At 42.0% G+C, this 20139-nt stretch overlaps 1 protein-coding gene across 3 annotated transcripts in view; it reads left to right on the top strand.

Annotated features, from left to right (window-relative positions):
- The window catches only part of LOC144050810 (neural-cadherin), a 219107-nt gene that overhangs the window by 52884 nt on the left and 146084 nt on the right, over positions 1-20139 (top strand). For 2 of the 3 annotated variants that reach the window (XM_077564419.1, XM_077564418.1), the window contains exons 2-3: positions 15212-15409; positions 17649-17874. In XM_077564419.1, the coding sequence (XP_077420545.1) occupies positions 15212-15409; positions 17649-17874 (424 nt within the window). Of the gene's footprint in view, positions 1-10415; positions 10629-15211; positions 15410-17648; positions 17875-20139 lie in introns of those variants that run through there. The other variant, XM_077564421.1, reaches the window with a different exon arrangement.

Here is a 20139-nt window from a genome sequence, read left to right as displayed (position 1 = left end):
TGTTTGACAAGTCTAACAGGTTATCGTGTTCTGTTCATTTCACCAAAAGCACTCATTATATTTGGGATCAAATATGAATGCGTTTCTTTTGTCTTTATGGCCTGTGATTGAGAGAACGTGAGCTCGTGCACGCGCTGCGGGCGACGTCACTTTACACGCGCGAGCCTCGGACACTCTCGCTCCAAATGTGGCCAAGATCTCCCGTTAGTTGCGACGATTAATGCAATAAAAACTTGGGTTGCACTTTGTTATTGTATCTATTGCTAAGGATGTTTTGCGTGCTTAATAGCTAGTGGTGTGCTCGCTACGCCACATTTTTGAGTCGTGATCCGTCGTTGAATGGAGCTAATGCTGCTAACGTTAGATAGCGCGTCTTGTACTGAGATTTATTTTTGACCCCCGAGAGAGCCAACGAGGATGTCGCGGTTGTACACACTCATTGTTGTTTCATGCACACAGACCGCTGTGGAAAATAAAAGCGCAGTGTGATCAAATTCGACCCCATTTATTGAAAACACAACCGAAAGGAAAGACACCCCCGCGGGTTACACAAGGAAGACGAATGAGTGTGTCGTTAGCTTCTTTTCTTAGCTTCTTGTGCTAACTGCTTTAATGCTTGTGAACAAACGGTAGAAGGTTTTTGTTTTACGTCATCATACATTGTCCTATTATGAAAGCCCGACTGAAGATCTGTACCGCAAAGTTAGCTTGATAGCTTATCATGCTATCCACCAAATACTTGTCACTTGTGAATATAAAGTATAAAGAAATGACTTCTCTTTAAATCCCAGGTGACTGGTGTGTTATTAAGGTCGTTCTGTGACTGATGTTTAACAACGTGAAGCTCTGAGTAAAGATGTTGACTGCTACGTTAGCTTCTCGTGCTAGCTGCTGAAAACTTGTCATTTGTAGAAAAATGTAGCGTGTTATTCGTCAGCCTGGTAAATTTCCATTCCGCTGCATTACGTGTGTGTGTTCACTACACATCACTATTTGTGTAAAAATGTAAAAAAAGAAAACATTGGCGACACATTTCTTTTCCGAAGGTAGGCTGAAATGAAGCTGCCTTTAATGAAGCGTCTGATTTAGCGACACGTTAGCTGCAAGATTTGTGTGCATAGAAGGGGGGCGGGGGGGTGTCTTACGGACGTGATTTGCTTTTAATGGAGGGCGGGCCGCCATTACGGCCCCCCTGCGCCCGTGCCGCAGGACTGCGGATGTAATTGTTGTCGCCCAGGGGGCCCACAAAAACTCATTTTGGAGAATTTACTGGCCCTGACTGGAGGAAGGTAAATGACAGCAGTTCACATCCAATCAATCAGCAGGTGCTCTTTTTTTTAATAAGGGAAAATGACTCAAACTGATGAAATTACTCCTGTAATAGGTGGCAAAAGTATTGGGACACGGACCTGAAGCCTGCAAGCTTACCTTTTGCATTTGAGCTTTTATGGACTTGTTTCGCTGTCTTGAAAGTAAGACCGAAGTACTCCTCGGAGAACTGCAACGTTATCAACAAATTTCTGTTATAAACTGATTAGAAAAACCAAAGATGCTTAGATTGGTTTGATTTGTTTGTTCAGCAAATCACACACAGTCTCAAAAACGGATATTAAAAAAAAGTGTCTTCATTCAGCATATAATGCACTACCTTGATTATTCCCATTTCATCCAAGCACTCAAAGGATTATTTAAAACATTCCAAGATGGCTGTCATTATTTTTTCAAAAACAACATTTAGGAAATATCATACCAACAGTCAATCGATGTGGTAGTGTGATGGTGTGCGGCTGCTTTGCTCCTTCATGACCTGGACGACTTGCTGTGATTGCTTGGAACCACAAATTCTGCCCTCTACCTGATGAACTTGCAGCCATCAGTTTATGGCTTTTGTCTTGAATGTGATAAAAGTGCTTCAGTGTAGCTAGTTTATCACTTACAAGAAAATAAAATAGCTAATCTTCACCCGGTTAGCTGCCAAGTCTACTCTGACTGTTCACAGTGAGGCCAAATTTTTGTAGGATTCCAAAGTTCAAATTTTGCGGTGTTGGTTTTTCCAGATGCGACGTGTGAGGAAGTCTAACATGTAGGCTGGCGCTCAGGATGTTTGAGAACGTCGGCGGCAGATGCCTCGCTCGCAGCCCTCGCCGCCATCTCAACATCTGTCGCCATTTCTGAAGAGAAAAAAGAAAGCTCCAAGTCTGACTCGTGGACAGACGGTCGTAATCCCTGCTGGATCCCGACATACTTTAAAGGGATTGAGCTAATCCGGAGTGAAGAGGAACGACCTCATCTGACCTATGAATGGAACCTCCAGACCAGCACATACAGTAGCTAGCCGAAATTTCATTAACAAAAGGCATGATTTTATTTTGGATTTTTTGGGTTACAATAATATTTCTAAGAGCATTCATGGTATCTTTTCCAGAACGAAAGCCAGAATATGATGAGAATAGTTAAATTGAAAAAAAAAATTTGTCTCTTGTTTAACTTTTAACAAAAATAATAATTCTTTATTATTGTACAGATTATTTTGTTCTATTGTTGTTCTAAAAACATGGAACCTACCAAAAGATGAGAGTCTCTTCTTTCTTCAGGAAAAAAAATATTTTTTGAATCTGTTTCTGTTTTGCATCAATTAGCATTATAATATAGCTAAGTTTCATCCTTATACACAAACCTGTTGAAAACGATGGGAAAAAGTAGCTTTTTTGCAACATGGTCCTGGCTGATCTCTTATACTCTGATGCCACCTGCTGGCCGTTTTTTGTAATAACTACCATTTCTTTAAGGGACCTCTTCAACTCTGAGGCTGCATCAAAGCCTTCTGCATGCTCTAGCATAAAACAAACATTAAAAAACGTATACCGGTAAATACGTTTTTGGGAGTGAAGGATAAAGTATTAAAAACGTATTTATACATTTTTGGGTTTGAATGGGTTAAATGCATTGAAAATGATCAAACTTTGCATAGAGTTACAGTGGCTTACAATAAAGTCAAAAACACTTATCAGGAAGAAAACCTGTGTGTCATCTTTTGAACACCTGGGCTGACTCCCTACTTTATGTTGGTCATGACAACTGTCCATTGGCATTCAGATGGTACACTTTGACTTAATTGCTGTTAGGATTACGATGTGGTCCTTGGAAAAAATTCTCCCTGGGTCCCGCATTTTTGAGAAGGAGGATACAATTCATGGTCTGTTGTCATTCGGAAGTGAGACTGCTGCTTGGCCACCTGAACCCGTAAATTGTGAACAATAACCGAGAGCCACTAGGATGCAAATGCTAAGTGAAGTCATTTCAACAAGACCAATTAGAGAGGCTTTGGCGAGTAAAAAAAAAAAAAGGGCTGATTAAAAGACAAAGTCACTCAAGTGAGTTTAAGTTGAGCAGATAAATAAAGCCATCCGTCCTCGTGAGCCTTGTTGTTCATTAATGACGCTGCTTGTTAACGTTGCCTCACAGGATCCTGCCTGCCTGCACACAAATGATCCATGTCCAAATTGGCCGTGGTTCGGGTGTCTTAAAAGCTTCATCTTGGTTGAGCTTAGCTTTAGTGTGTATTTAGGACTGCACTTGTTTGGTCTGGAAGGTGGAAATCGTGAACGGCAGGCGCCGGGATTTGGTTTGTGTTTAGGTTAGGAATTGATGAGGGTTGTGTTATTTTCGGTTTGGGAAAGTGTTACAGATCGGGAAGGTTCACAGCTGGATACGTTTTCTGTTATGAGTGCAGCGATTTGTGCCACAGCACAAAAACATGCCACTTCTATAAGCATGAAGCAAGTCGAGAAAATGAAGATCATGCGTGTTGTTTTCTTGTAGGTGGCGAAAACAGCAAAGTTTTGCTCCCTGTTGTAATTGTTGTTGTTGTTTTTTTCATCTTTGTGTGGATACTCAGACAAAGGGTGAATCCAGGCAACTTGTGATGTTTTCTTGTTTTGGGAAAATGTTCAAAAATGACAGGCAATTATGCTGTTGTCTTAAAAATATAAATGAAACAAACAAGAAGGAAGCATAATTACCTTTCTGGTTATAACTCCAAATTCCACATAAGTGGCCACAGTATTTTAGATGTGACACGTGGGCATGATCTAAGTGTTCTGTATGGTCTAGCATAAACCCCCCCCAAATAAAAACGTATATATGCGTCTTTGGGATCACCATCGCCATCCATGTAGTATGTTACAAAACCCGTTTCTGTTTTGTCTCTACGTCTCTCGTGTTCTCTGCCTCGGACGTCCACCTTCAATTTAATTGCAATGGACAGTGGTGTTGGGACTGGACCAGTCTTATTAGGACGACTGCTTATTGACATGGCGGTTGTTGTGCCGATTGTTCTCCTTTCCCTCTTTCTTGTTTTCTGTCTCGAGCGGCCGTCTGTCCTTCTACTCTGTCTGTCCATCACAATCCAACCAATCGCGGCTGCCGTCACCTGCAGAAGGTGGGCTCTGTTTGAGGTTTGTTCCTTACAGGGAGTTTGTCTTTCTCCTTCTGTTTGCTCACGAGGGGTTCAGTTGGTTTACATATGCTAATAATGTATGAGGAGTCTAGTTTTGGACCTCCATGTGTAAAGTGCCTTGAGTGGCATTGGTGCTATATAAATAAAAGGACTTGACTAGGTTTGGCTTGGATAAAATGGCATTAGTATTTGTCTTAGGTAGAGAAAGGGTCGAAATAGTTATGCAAGGGTTTGGGTCAGGTTGTGTGTAAAGTTTGAGGTGTTAACTCTTCAAATGTCAATATTATATCAAAGCGTGGAAGGTTTTGCTTGGCCAGTGATAATGTGAAAAGCACTTAGTTGTACCTTGCAGGCGTTCCAAAGAAATGCTTTCTATTTTGCTATCCAGCGCCATTTTTATGCGAGCAGAAGATGGAGCCGCAAACAACTCATGTTGAGTAGAAGCCACATCAGCCGTTGTGAGTACGTGTCAGCGGGAAACTGCCCGGCGGAGCCATTTGTGTCAATTTGAGCTCTGAAATTGTCTTTGTTCAAGTGACATTTCCTGAGACGCCGTCAGCGTTTTATCTTAGCAAATTACAGTCACGAGCGACTTCGCTCTTTGTCGTCCTCACACAGAACATTTAATTAGCGGTGAGGCTGGCCCGTCCGTCTCCCCGCGTTTCCTTGACTCTTTTGCTTCCTTTCCCCTCTCGTTCAGACCTGTGCGATGTGGTCGACCTGCTGGAGATGTTGGCAAATCCTGACACAGGCTGCCTGTTGTAGGCTTGAGTTCCACTTTGGGTTTTTGTAGGCTGAAATGTGAGCATTTTTAAGCAGACACAAATCACACAGCTGTTATTTATCTTAATTGATGTATTACTATTTTTGTATTAAGTCGTTACTGGAGATAGACAAAGCACAATTCGAGTCTCAATATGATTAGGGTTTCAAACTGAAGTTATGTTTTCAAATAGAGATTAGGGTTTCAAAATTGGGTTAAGGCTTTTAGTTGACAGTTTGAAGCAAGGGTTGAAGTTTGAAATAAAAATGAGGCTTCGAATGTGGTTGTCATGTTAAGGTGAAGGTTTTAGGGTTAGGGTTGTTGTGCCCGCCCCGCTCCGATGGACCTCCTGGCACTTCGGGCGGGCCCCAGTATCCGGGGGGCGAGCCCTATCGCCCCGCCGGGCTGGTCCCATATGCCTGCCGGGGTCCCGGTGGGGTGGATGGGGGTTTGGTGGGCGGGTGCGCCTCTCACCCCCGCCCGGTTGGGGGGGGCCCAGCTGGTCGCTCCTCTTAACTCACTGCACTAGTTTTGCACAATACACTTTTATAGACATATAGGGCACATAACACACTTTGGAGGGGGAGTGGGGTAGGGTGGAAACACCGTCTTCGCCCTACAACTCCCCTCCGATTTTAATGCACCACACAACTGGGGGGGGGGGGGGAGGGGGGCGCCATTGGTTGGGGCAGACCGCAGTATGGAGCAGTGCTGCGGTCCCCTGTCCATGTGTCCAATTATTTTTTTTATGGGGGTTTGGGGGCCTGGGGGCGGCTGGGGCTGGGTTGCGGTGGATGGCGGGGGGGTCGTGGGGGGAGCGGGGGCTGTGGACTGGTGGGGTGCCTGGCGGGCCTGCAGTGCCCCGTCCTGCTGCGTTGGGTTGGGGGCGCGGGCCGCATTGGGGTGGGGGGGCGCTCCTGCTCCTGGGTTTGATCTCCGGCCGGTGGCCCATGCGGGGCCCGGGGGTCGTCCTTTGGCGCTGCCGCGGCCTGGGGGGCCCTGAAGTGTTGCGCTTGCTCTGTCCTGGCGGGGGTCGACGGCTCCCCTCTTTGGTGGAGATTTTCATGCACGCCAGATCCACCACACCAGCATCTACCGAAACTCAGACACAATCTGCTTGTGGTCATTGAATCGGTGGAGGCTGGTGTCTGTGGATCTCACTCTGCTTCGTCTGTCCTTCCTACCTTTCCTCAGTCTCTCCTTTGGGCCCTTGAGGTCTCCCTGATTTGTTGGAATTCAGATGTCTCTGGGGTTGGTGAAGGACTCTGGTTGGTGGCCTGGTGGGTGATGTCTGGTCGGTGCTGGACTTTTCTTTACTTTCCTTTCTTTTCTTTGGTCCTTCTTCGGGTCTCCTGACGGCCCCACGACTCTGGCTGGATTCTGAAGTGTTCGGTTTAGGTGAACGGTATGGGATTTTTTTAATAGGTTTTAGGTGCACTAATGAATACACGCACGCACGCACGCACACACACACACCCATACAAAAAAAAAAAAAGGAGAGCAATGATGATGACATGTCAAATGAACAATACTGAGCTCTCCAGGAAAAAAAAAAGAAAAAAAAAAGAAAAGGTCAAGGTTTCAATAAAGGTTAGGGTTTGAAAATGAGTGTGAAACCATTGTTAAGATTTTAAATTATATTCTCAAGACAAGATTGGGGGTTCAAATATACATGAGAGTCTCAAAATAGGTTTTCAAGCCAGGCTTAAGGGTCTAGATTTGTGTTTACGGCCAAGGTTGTGGTTTGAGAAAAAAGGTAGGCTTTCAAAGCCAGGGTTTCAAGCCAGGGTTAGGGTTTTAAATACATTTGAACTTTCAAATGAGCAGTTCAAGCCAGGTTTAGGATTTAAAATGAGTGTTTCAAGTTTGGGCTAAGGGGCGTTTTCATTTCAGGATACCCTTTTACCCCCACACACACACACACACACACACACACACACACACACACACACACACACACACACACACACACAAGCATAATCAAACATGACACGCCGGAGAGCCAGCGTGTGAAAATGAGGCCTGAGTTCAAAGGTCGCGGGAAGAGTAGCGGTGTCCTGAGGTCGTCACGCTCGTCTGCACAAAGTGGCGCAAGTGCGAGACGACGAGCGAGCCATCCGATTGGCTAATTAGATGCTTGCTGACCCGACTCGTGGGGGGGGTCGCACGCTTGTCGGGGCTCGGCTGTGCGCTGTCACAACGCGAACGCTTTCCTTGCTCAAGTGCAACGTACGCGCCGGCGTCTGCTTAACCAACCGACGAGCTTCCAGGCATTGTTGTGTTCCATATCATAGTCACGTGCATTGTTGGATTATATATTTTTTATATGCCACTTATGATGTATTTTGTACAACTCTTATACATTTTATATACCAATTATTGACCACTTATGCATACTTTTTATTCACAGTACATTTAATTTATACTTATACTAATACGACACATATCTTATAATACTTAGTGATGCATTGACCACTTTTACGTTATATACATCTTATTGATTTGGTATATATTCGTCACACTTACTGTATATGCTTCATATAGCAATTATTGACCATGTATGAACACTTTCAACTGAAATACACTATAGTTACACCACTTATTGACCACTTAGAGACATTTTATTTTCCAAATAAGTAAGAGTGAGGCTTTGTAAAGCTCGCTGGGAACACACTGTGTACAATTTAGATAAATGCACCCCATTTACCATTATTATGTTAAAATATGAAGGGTTTTTTTTTTGGCGAAAGTGCAAAAAATACAAATTGATTCGGAACTCGTAATAATGGATCGGGATTTTTGGTGTCAGCCTGAGCTCTAAAAAAGAAGAGAAAAGAAAAAGCCATTGTTCAATAATTATATAATATTTAATAATATGTTCAATAATTCCTAAAAATGACACCCACTCGCGTGGACTGACTGGTTTTTGAGAAAACATGACATTTTCCAAATTGTGACAGTTTTTTCGACTTGATGCCAACGATATGTGTGTGCTTTATTTTGTTATTGTTAAATCCACCCACACGGTGATTTAATGTCCAATGAGTTACACTTTATACAACACGAATTGTCCACTTTTGTATTCTGCTCCAGAGAATAGAGTCCAAAAACACGTCTTTCCTTTTCCTACACAGGCTGGTTCACATTTTGAACCCAACCAGAGCAGAGACGAACGTGCACAAAAGTTCCGTTTCCCACCAAAATACGCTCCTTTAACACAGTTTCACATTGTGAACTCAAACAGAAAAAAGGGTGAACGCACACAAAAGTTCAGTGCAGACTTTTTTTTGTCGAGGCGTGCAGCCTTCGGCGTTGCGTCGCAACCCATCGTGCCAGCGAGAGATCATTCTGACCTGAAGAACGCGGCGTGGCAAACTTGGACGCGTTTTTCTCTAAAAGCTTTTGGGCTGACAGCACAAACTCCGCTCACTTTGTGTCAAGTGGACAAAAATAACATTTACCTTACACACTCGCACACACCAAAAGTTTCTCATTCACACAAAAAATTCCGACACGTACCAAAATACATCTCCCACACACCAACGCATAAAAATATCTCTCACAGTCGCACACAACAAACTTTTCATGCGAAGGAAAAAGTCAAGAAAATCTCACACACATTAAAATGATTCACACAAACAACAAAAGGGATGAAATATTGTAAGCAGCAACAGATACTATTGTTATCATCATTATTATATTAGAGAAGCTGAATTTTCTGTCATTTTGACTAGTGTTGTTCCGTTACAGTTTTTTTGGCCCTGATACCGATTCCCATCGGCGATACTGTACCGATACCTTTTTTTTTTTTCTCAACATGAAAAAGCTGTCCTGCCATTGGCTCAGAGCATTCAAGGGCCAATTGGATATCTTGGCTCGGCATGCAGTGAACACGTCACAAGCAAGACACAAGATGCTGCATCCAAAGTCCTATATTAGCATCAAAATAATGGTATCGGCATGTTACTTGTTAGTACCTGCCGATATTGATACCATTGTTTTAATGAAGTATCGGGTCTTTTCCCGATATCAGTATCGGTATGGGAACAACACTAATTTTGACCTGCAAATGACAGGATTTTGATCAATACATTTCAAATAATACCTTATATTTGTAAAATATTAAAAAAAAAAATAATAATGTTATAATAACCTAAATAATTACATCATATATTATACACCTTATTTTGTTTAAAGGGAACAATTTAGGATAGCCTAAAACATTTAATAAATAAATAAATGAAATCATCTTTTAATCAATCCAACAATGTAACAGTACCTTTTATTCCATTTTGTGTTACATACAAAAACATTTTGATAATTCCGCTCAGGTTTAATCTCTTTTCCTTTTATTTTATATTTTTGTCAAACTTCTATTTTTTGTAATGCTCAATGTTCTGGTCACGTGGACCCATGAAACGAACATAAATGAAGCATTTTAAACGTATTGTGTAAATTAACGGTAATTTTACGAGATCTTATGAAAAGTTTAGTGATACAATAAGTATGTACATGGAGCCAATTTAACGCCATTTAAAAGGAATTTGGCTTCTCCAGTATATTGTATTATCGTGTTAAAACACTCCATCACGTCTCAGTGCAAACGCTGCATTAGTTTTATGCGTGTCTTTAAAAGTGCATAAGTGAGCACATTGTCCTGTTATATAGGCCACATTCACGAGACGGATTCCATAAAAGAAAGTACGCCGTGATTTAATGTGGACTTTTTTTTTTTTTTAGGGGATGTTACTAAGACTTGAACGGATGCAGCTGGAGGCCGAGCAGCTGCCGCGGTTCTTACACCATTCCCACATTAAAATAGAAATATGCTATTTAAACACTCCCAGGCAAGATTTTATAGCATGTATGACACTTAAGGTCTTTAATCACATTTTTTAAATAATACAAACACATTTAAACACAGAGAGCAGAAGAAATGCATACAACATCAACTGGTACAGGAAAAAACATTTAATCAGATTACAGGTGCATTTATTAAAAATGGGAATTACTTCGAGGGATTACAATTTCTAGAGAGAGAGAGAGCGAGAGAGAGAGAGCGAGATAGAGAGAGAGAGCGAGAGAGAGAGAAAGAGAGAGAGAGAGCGAGAGAGAGAGAAAGAGAGAGAGAGAGAGAGAGAGAGAGAACGCGCGCGCGCGCACGCTCGCTCGCTCGCTCGCTCGCGCGTGTGAGACAGTTTCTACGTGTCGTGTAGGTGGGCGAACAAATTGACTAGTCGTGTCCTCCACACGCGGGTAGTTTGAAAAAGCTTCACGGACGGGAGGAGGAAATGACGACCGGTATTCACTGGAATTTACTCGGAGCGAAAGTTTAAACTGAGAGTCCAGCGGCATGCTAGGCGCTGTAGCTTCTTGCTAGCTAGCCCGCTAGCCTACAACCAAAATGTGAGTTACACCTTCCAAACAAATCTTCCTCCCACCAATTCACTATTTAAACATCATGCACAACATATACACGGTTAAACTTGTGACTGGAATAAAAGTTCACGCATCATCATCTTCATTGTATCTATCCATCCATCCATCCATCCATCCATCCGTCCGTCCATCCGTGCATCCGTCCATCTATCTATCAATCAAACTGAGATGTGGTTGCTTTCAGTGACAGTTCGAAAACGGCATATGGCCATCAATCAATCAATCAATCAATCAATCAATTAAACAATAGCCTACATGCTTTTTAGTTACACAAGGATTTTTGCTTTTTATAGGCTGCCCGGGTCCCTATCACCCGCAAATAGCAGGAGCACATTGTATAGAATATATATTGTGGTGATATTTATTTTTATTTTGTCTTCATGAGCATACTCAATATTGGAGTTCTCCAAAAGTAATACAGGTACATTACAGACGCTCCCCACCTTACGAACGAGTTACGTTCCGGACGATCGTTCGTAAGGTGAATTTGTTCGTAAGTTGCTTCAGTGCTATATTTTGTATTATAATTTATGTTTAAAGCCTATATAAGTATATTGAAGGTTTATATAAGTATGTTTAAGGCTTGTACAAGTAACCTGCATTGGTTTGTACTGAAAAAAACTTTTAATAAAATGGAGAGAATACGTACAGTACTGTACTGTACTACGTATGTTAGAGAGAGAGAGCGAGAGACACACACAGTATGTACATGTACGTAATAAGATAAATAAAATGAAGTTTAACTTACTTTTGGAAGATGTACTCGATGCTTAAGGAGATGATGGAGGAGGAGGAAGAGGAGGATTTTATATCATGAGAGATTCTTCGTCGTCGCTGGAATCGGCTTCAAAAGTTATTTCCTGCTTCATGGGGACCGGCGTTTCTTCCTCCTCCTCCACGTTGCTCAGCCTCCAATGAGCTCTCACAGCGGCAAGCGCCGGCATTAGCGGCGGAAAGAAGCACTACGCGCAATACAAAATCTAACTTACAGCATCTCTTTCCGAACATTTTTCGACATACTGTGCGCGCAGACATGTTCGTATGTACCGTTGTTCGTAACTCGAATGTTCGTAAGTAGGGGAGCGTCTGTACTTTAATATTATGGTACTTAGTTTACGTTACTAACTACATTTTTTTAGCAGGTAACTTGTAACTGTAACGGATTACATTTTAAAAGTAACCTTCCCAACCCTGATAATAACCAATATAAAATGGACCTACAACTGTCCCTTTCTTCAGGCGTAAAAGTATGAATTAAGATTTGACATGAAAAAGTAAGCTGAGAAAAAACACTTCCTGTTTGTGTTCTTCAAATTTACAGTGTCAAACCATGTGGTGTGCCACCATCTAGAGGTCGATAGTGGAATTGCATCCACGTAAACGAGAGGCAGAGCAAAATAGTTCTGAACTGTACCAAGAAAGCTAAAACTAAAATAAATACACAACACAGCAGGGCCGCGATGTAGAGGTGTTTTTTGTGTGTCGTTGCTGTCATTCTTGTGTTGTTTACCTGAAAAGTGGAGTTTGCCTCACTAACGTCCTTAATATCGGCATCAACATTGAAAAACGAAATGTTACCGGTTTGTTGTTGTAGTTTTTGAACCGTGCGATCAATGAAAATAAGAGATGTGAGAACGTTGACATTGGCAGTGCGATGCAGCTTTCCACGTACGACACTACCGTCCGTTACAAACAAATCTTTACCCTTGATTTGTTTCGAGTTGGCCAATGACTTCTTTTTAACTGGAGTTAAATCATTTGCCCAAGAAAACTATTAGTCAAAGTGTGTTTTTTAGATAATTGAAAGAAGTTCAGTTAAATATGTTTGCGTAAGCCTGTTTTGTTAAAAATGGGTCAGCCACAAAGTTAATTGCGTTTGGATGAATTTCTGCAAACTAGTCAGTTTGTCATTTAGTTTTTCCTTTTCATTGCATCACCAGTGGCTCTTAGACCTTGTGCGTGTTTGTGTGTGTGGCTGTCTTTCTATTATTGTGTGGTTGTGTATATTTTGCTTCTTATACACAGAGGTCTCACATCCAGGTCCAGAAAGTAAAACCCTGCCACAGTTTGGCTCTAGCCCCTCGTGCTAGCTCCCCGGGTGCTCGTTTAGCTGCTAGGGAGCTAGCTAGCTAGCACGAGGGGCTGAAGCCAAACTGTGGCAGGGTTTTTACTTTCTGGACCTGGATTGGAGACCTCTGTTTACTATTTCTTTGATTTAAAAAAATAACTAAATTAGATTAGATTAGCCAACTGGTGTGTGTGTGCGCGCAACTCTGCATGTGTATAAACGTGTCTATGTACTTTAGTGTGTCACTAAATTGATTGTGGGGACATTTTGCAGGGCGCACCCAAGAAAATTGCTCTCGGATGAGCTCCTTTCACCGTCTTGGCGTGCGCGAGCGCTTGCGAGGATGATTGCCGTTGACTGAGGAGCAGATCTGTGCGCACGCTGATTGTAATGACTTGTTGGTATGCAGCCGCCATGTCGCAGACGTCTGAGGCGTCAAGAAGAAGCCAGAAGGGGGAACGAAGGAAGACAAGTGATGACAAAGGCGCCTTTCAAATGAATAGCGAGTCCGTTGTGCTCATGTAGCATCATATGGACACGCGTCCTGCATCATCTTTTGTATGCAGCCGATCAATGACAGGAAAAAGTGAACCAGTGTGAGCAGTAAAGAGATAAAAGGTGTGCTTGGGCGGTGGGGCGCCACATAAAGGCGGGTTTGAGTAAGCGTTAGGGTTTGACATGAGGCTATACTTTTAGGTTTAGGATTTCAAGTTAGGCTTTAACTCTGGGTTACCATTTCAAATTAGGGTTTCGAGTATGGGTTGATATTTAAAATAGGGTTTCAAGACAAAAATAAGGTTTCAAATCACAATTTCTGTTTTCAAACCAGTTGTAGGGTTAACATTAGGGTTTCAAACAAGGGTTATGGTTTGAAGCCATGGTGAAAAGGTTTACTTTGTGTTGCAAGCTGGAGTTTAAGTTAGGGTTTCAAGCCAAGGATTGGGTGTCCCATTAAGGTATCCAAGCTAAATTCAAGTAATAGAAACCAGTATTGAATTTTCAAACAAGGGTTTTGGTTGAAACTTTGAGTTACCAGCTAGGGTTAAGGTTTCAAGTTAGGGTTTGAAGACTGAGTTTGAATTTCAAACAAAGGTTTGGGTTTCCAATTAGGGTTTCAAATGGATTTTTAAAACTAGGGTTAGTGTTTTAAATAAGAGTTTGGGTTTGAAGGTAGGGTGTATCAATTCAGTCAAAGTTTGAAATTAGGGATTCAAGTCAAATGCGTGTTTCAAACCAGAGTTAGTGTTTCACGTTAGTATTTCAAACGAGGGTTTCAAACCAGGTGACAGTTTGAAATTGGAATTTAAAGTTAAGGCCTTGGCTTAGGGTGGGGTTTAAAGCCATGGTTTGATTTGTAGAAATGGTTAGGGTTTCACAGTAGTGTTTCAAGCCACATTTTGGGGTTTGAATTGGGCTTTCAATGTAGTCATGGTTTGAATTCTTAAATACAGTAATCTTTTGGGTTTGGCATGAGTTTCAAGGATGATCACATTCATTCATCCATTCGTGTTCGTGAAGACCGCACCTCCTTTGGTCTTCGCCATCGCGGCAATTTTTTCCATTTGAGGCAAATAGAAAACATAGAAAAGGTGCCGCCACAAAAGAGCCCGCGGGCGCAGCCTCCTTCTAGACAAAATGTCGCCTTTCTGCTTTCACCTTTGAAAGAAAAAGGGAAAATGTCATCTTGCTGCCATTGCGCAAGCCACTAATGCATCACAGTTTGGTTTTGTTTTTTTAGTATGAAAGAAAATTGAAAATAAAGATTGCATTTGTCAGCTTCATGTAATATTCCACTTAAAATGATAATACATTAAAAATATATATATATATCATTGCGACAATGTTGATAGTGAGACTAAAATGTTAAATGTCGGACCATTTTTTCATAAATGAAACTACGGGCACTTCCATTTTAATTCATTTTGAATTTTAATTTTGAATTTATCGGAATCACAAAGCAATGTGACCAATTTACTTTTTTCCTGAAATGTTTTAGCTGAAATTTTGTTTGACGGTTTATTTAATACAGGTTTTGTTTCAGAACATCCAGCACAGAGCTGTGATTGAATTGGTTACATTTTCTTGTTTTTGGTACGACTCCCACTAAAATATTCCCTCCAAAAATGAAAAGGCTACACATTTGCAATCGTATTCATGGAAAAAAACAGTAAAGGCCAGACATTAAAAAATCATTTCTGATTTATTTAATTGTGAACTTCATTTTCATGTTGTTTTCAAATCTGTTTTTGCATTTGTAGAAGTTTCTCAGACAGGATTTTTCGACCATCGTAGTTAAAAACCCCAAAAAAATGCCACCCATTTCCACTACATTGATGAATCCATCATTTAAAAAAAACAGAATAAAAAGTCAAATGAGTAAAGCAAAAGTGACCATTTATTGTTGATATGTGTTTTAATGCGGCCAAATGTGCCGGTTGAGGAGCGCGAACAAGAGAACAAAATGTTGTTTCCTGATCCACAGGTCCGGAATGGTACCTGGTGCGAGTGGAATTAACGGTGACGGACGTGAACGACAACATTCCCGAGTGGCGCATGGTCCCGGCGCCGTACCTTGCCGTGGTGTCGCCCGACGCCTCCGCCGGCTCGTTGGTCTACCAGCTGCACGCCCTGGATGGCGACGAGGGGCTCAACGGTGATGTGGAGTTTTTCCTGGCGGACGGTGGGTTCACTTGCTGCTTTTGCTACTAATTTGGATAAGAAAAAAAACCTCAATTTAGGGTTTCAAGCCTGGTGTAAGGTTTCAAATTAGGGTTTGAAGACAGGTTTAGGGTTTCAGGCAAAGGTTAGTATTTATATTTAAGGTTTTTGCCAGGTTCATGGTTTTTAAATAAGGTTTTAAGTGGGATTCCGAATTTCAGGCAAAGGTTAGGGTCTCAAATTAAGGTTTAAAGACAATGTTAGGGTTTCAAAGTAGGGTTTGAAGCCGGTGTTAGTGTGTCAAAAAGTTAGGGTGTGAGATCACCATTTTAAGACAGGGTTTGGTTTTCAAGCCTGGTTTAAGATTTTGCATAAAAATTAGAGTTTCTAGCCAGGGTTAAGGTGTCAAAGGTTAGAAGATTATTAGCGTTGCAAGCAAATGTTCACCTTTAAGTGAGTAATTATAATTTCAAATGAGTGTATAAGGCAGGGTTAAGGTTTCAAGCAAATATTAGGGTTTTAAGCCTGTTTTTTCCCCACCTTGGCAGGAGCCAAACTGCATCAATTCATGTAGGAACGCTCCTAATATGTTTGCTTCCCTGCTGCACCAGAGGGGTCAATTTGACCCACAGCGCACGCACGCACGCACGCACGCACGCACGCACGCACGCACACACCCCTCCTTCCCATCCAAAGTCCTGTGGACGTTGCATCATTTCTGCGTTGAAAGCAACGTAAAAGTCTGGGCGTCTTGTTGACAAGCCGTCGCGTCTCGTCCATCATGTCGACGCGTTGACAGTCCCGACTTGTTGGTGCGTTTTGTTCTGCGCGGCTCTTTGTTGCAAGTTTCCACTGCTTTGCCTTTCAACTCGGCACTTCAGCATGACTCAGCAATATCGCACTTTTTATACAAAGAAGAAGAAGAAATGGAAGAAGAGCCCATAATTGTCCCTCAAGAGGACGCGGCTCTTTTACTCCGTCTCCATGCTAACACACAAAATCAATTTGAGTACATCCAGATTTCTTGTATGGACCTAGAAGTAAACATATCTTAGGTTGTTTCTACCTTTTTACGTTTCGTTAGTAATTAGTCGTAGAATATTGGTTGGTTTCACTAAAACGGGTCTCTTTTTCATCAAGCACAATGGTGACATAATACTTGATTCCTTTTGTGAAACCGTCAACTATAAAACAACAAAAAACGAGACTAAGAAAGTGCTTTTCAAAATAAGAACGTGCGTATTTACAGATGTAGAAAGGCAACTTCTTGGACCGCAATTGTTTCTTCAGTTTTTTGTTCTTTCTTAAAAGCTCGGCACAACTAAACGTAGCCATGTTTGTTTGGACAAAAGAGTTGAATTTCAGAGCTTATATACACTTTATTGGTATGTTTTGAATCTTAGATAAAGCGCTATATAAAAAGCAGTCCGTTTAGCTTTATTGACATTATTCACTCATTCATAATAAAGCATCTCAGCAAAGTATATAAAGGGGTTTATTATTCACGGGAAAGTCAAGTTGCTATTTTTCTTGCTTTTCATGAAATTAGCAATGGCAAATTAGATTATCCAAATTGCCACCCCCGCTCGTGATTTTTAGTATATTTATTACAGCCGACAATTTTGCATGCTTGACTTTTGGCCTCAATGACTCGGCTCGCCTCCTTTTTCATTTAACTCGGCTGAAATGCGACACTAGGTAAGAAATCCGTTGCTTTTTTCATTTTACCGTGGATTTTATTCAATATTGCACACAAGTAATACACTTTAAAAAAAATTATAATACTGAAACTAACTAAACCAAAACTAAGCATTTAAAAAAAAAAAACAATAAAACCAAACAGAACTGCCGTGAAAACTAATTAAAACTAGCTAAATTTAAAAAAACAAACTCAAAACTTAATAAAAACGAACTAAAATGAAAAATTCCAAGACTATAAGAACCCTACTCCATTAATGTATTGTCCGTGGATCCGGCCCCTAATCTTGATTTGTACTCAAAATCTCAAAGGCAAAGCAATGCAACGCTGCCATCTACAGGGATTTGTTTATCACTACAACTGAATTTCACAAACAAGCTAGGCAAACCTTCTTCCATGGCTACCTGTTGAAAAATGTATTTGCCGAATATATACGTCCATGGCAGTTAACAGTTGGATTCTAGTTGACAAATATGAATCTCCTTGGCCGTGAGATAATTGTCCCTGTGCAAAAAAAAAAAGAAACACAACAGGAGCTCAGTGGCATCTTTTCTGTGTCCAGGCGGTGACGGTCGCTTCGAGGTGGACCGCAAGAGCGGCCACGTGCGGACCACGGGCCTTCCGCTGCAGCGCGACCGCGAGTACTTGCTGACAGTGGTGGCCGCCGACCGCCTGGGCAGCCGCAGCGTCCCCGCCGTGGTGTCGGTGGTGGCGGGGGCCAGGCCGCCGCAGTTCACCAACGCCTCCTACACCATCGCCGTACCGGAGAACACGCCCGAGGGACAGCCGTGAGTACGCCCCCTCGCGCCCACGCTCCGACCTCCGCCGGGGCCGACTTCAATCACAAATTCATTGAGAACAAAATCATGTGTTGCGTCACCGTCTGATCAATACTGTATGCATGAATGGGTTTGAAATCAGGCTTTAGTTTCAAGACTAGGTTAGGGTTGTCAAGTAGTGTTAGGGTTTCAAGGATAATAATTTAAAATGCGGCGTCAACACAGGATTGGGGTTTCAAAGTAGAGTTTCAAGGCATAGTTTGGATCAGGGTTTGGGTTTCAAGTCTGGTTTAGGGTTTCAAGGTTGAAATAAGGGTTTCATAAAAGCTTAAAAAAATTAGGGCGTTAAAAATGGAAGGAGGTTTCAAAATAGAGCTTGCAGGGTTAAGGTTTCAAATTAAGGTTTTATGACAATGATGTGCTTTTGCACCAGGGTAGGGTTTCGAAGGAGGGTTTCAAGTCTGAGATAGGGTTTCAAGTATTCAATACTTTTAGTCATGGTTTCAAGAAAAGCTTAGCCTCAAAATGTGGGCTTTAAGAAAGGATGAAGGTTTCAAAGTAGGGTTTTAAGCAGGTTTAAGGTTTCAAATAGGTTCACACAAGGGTTATGGTTTCAAACGAGGGTGTGAAACCAGAGTTAAGGTTTTTAATAAATATTGGGCTTTAAAATTAGAGTTTCGAGAAAAGGGGTGTTTCAAGTGAGGGTTTCAAATCTTCGGTAGGGTTTCAAGCATATGTTGGTGCTTGTAATGAGATTTTCAAGAAAAGCTTGGGGTTGCAAAGTAGGGTTTCAAGCAGAGTTGAGGTTTCACACAAAGACTAGGGCTTCAAATGAGGGTTTGAATCCAGGTTTAGGGTTTCAAAGCCAGTTTAGGGTTTCAAATTAGGGTTCCAAGCCAGGGTTAAGGTTCCCAATAAAGGTTAGGTTTTCCAATTAGGGTTTCAAGCAACATTTCGTCTTTTGAAGACACAGAAATAGTTACGACTTTGTGCTATTTATGCCAACCAGACGTTTCTTTCTGTTCCAACACTTTTGACCGTCGGTGTGTATTGTCGACTTTTACAAACGCAAACTTTTCCGGCAAGCGTTTTTGTGAAAGTCTTTCTTTCATCTTATCTGCCTGAGGCCACAACAACAGTGCTACCACAACGCGCCGGCCGCCGCCGTGGCCTTCAACGCCTTTAACAAGCAGCACAAAAGCGATGACTGCATCGCCGCTATTGATTTACACAGCGGCAAACAAAAGGTTGCACGACAAAGACAGGACGCCCTTTTATGCTGTGTTAGATCATTGTTTATTAGCGCGCGCACGTGTGTGTGTGCACACACACGTGCACCAGCGCGCACCCTAAAGTCCAACTAGAGTGTGCAGTTACAGCCAGCATCCTTGGATAGGTCTCATTAACGCTTGGGTTCGGATTTCAAATTAGGATTTCAAGCCAGTTTCAACCAAGGCTTAATGTTTCAAATGAAGGCTTAAAGCCCGGGTTACGGTTTCAAATAAAGGTTTAGATTTTAAACCAAGATGAAGGTTTTAAATAAGGTTTTCAAGGTAGGGTTAAAGTTAGGGGTTCAAATAAAGCACAAAAACACGCATGCACCCTGTCTGAGTGGAAGTTTTAGTTGTGGTTCCAGGCTGCGTCCTTGGATGCTCGTCATTATGGCCCACGAGCTGTTTTACTTTGCTTTGACTGACACGTTTGGCAAACAGGCAAAGTGGACGCTCCTGTCTCATGTTTATGCCGGGGACACGCAGTCTGCCAAACACATGCACACACGCACACACACACACACACACACACACACACACACACGCACACACACACACACACACACACACACACACACACACACACACACACACACACACACACACACACGCACACACACGGATATCACATTTTGGTGACACGGAGGTGCTTGTGCACATCTTTTCCAATTCTGCCCCTGAAGCTAGTTTGACTTAGCAACATTAAATTTGGTGAGTTTGTCTATCACGAGTAGACCCACAACAAAGTGTCAAGAAGCCAGACCTAAAATGGGACCAAAAGTCTGCCATTTTGGTTCAAATTGTCCATTTGAAGCATTTTCAGTTCTCTTTCAAAGATACGCTAGTCCTAGAAATGTTGTTGGATTTTCCAATAAATTTCCCCTGTAGCTAATTTGACTTAGCAACATGTACTTAGGTGGGTTTGGCTATCATGAGTCGACCCACAAAAAAGTCTCATGAAGCCAGACCTGAAATGGGAACAAAAGTCCGTCATTTTGGTTCA

This window comes from Vanacampus margaritifer, chromosome 4 (genome assembly GCF_051991255.1).
Source record: "Vanacampus margaritifer isolate UIUO_Vmar chromosome 4, RoL_Vmar_1.0, whole genome shotgun sequence".
Taxonomy (NCBI): Eukaryota; Metazoa; Chordata; class Actinopteri; order Syngnathiformes; family Syngnathidae; genus Vanacampus; species Vanacampus margaritifer.
Note: the sequence above shows the minus strand (reverse complement) of the source record. Positions and strands in the feature narration are given on the sequence as shown.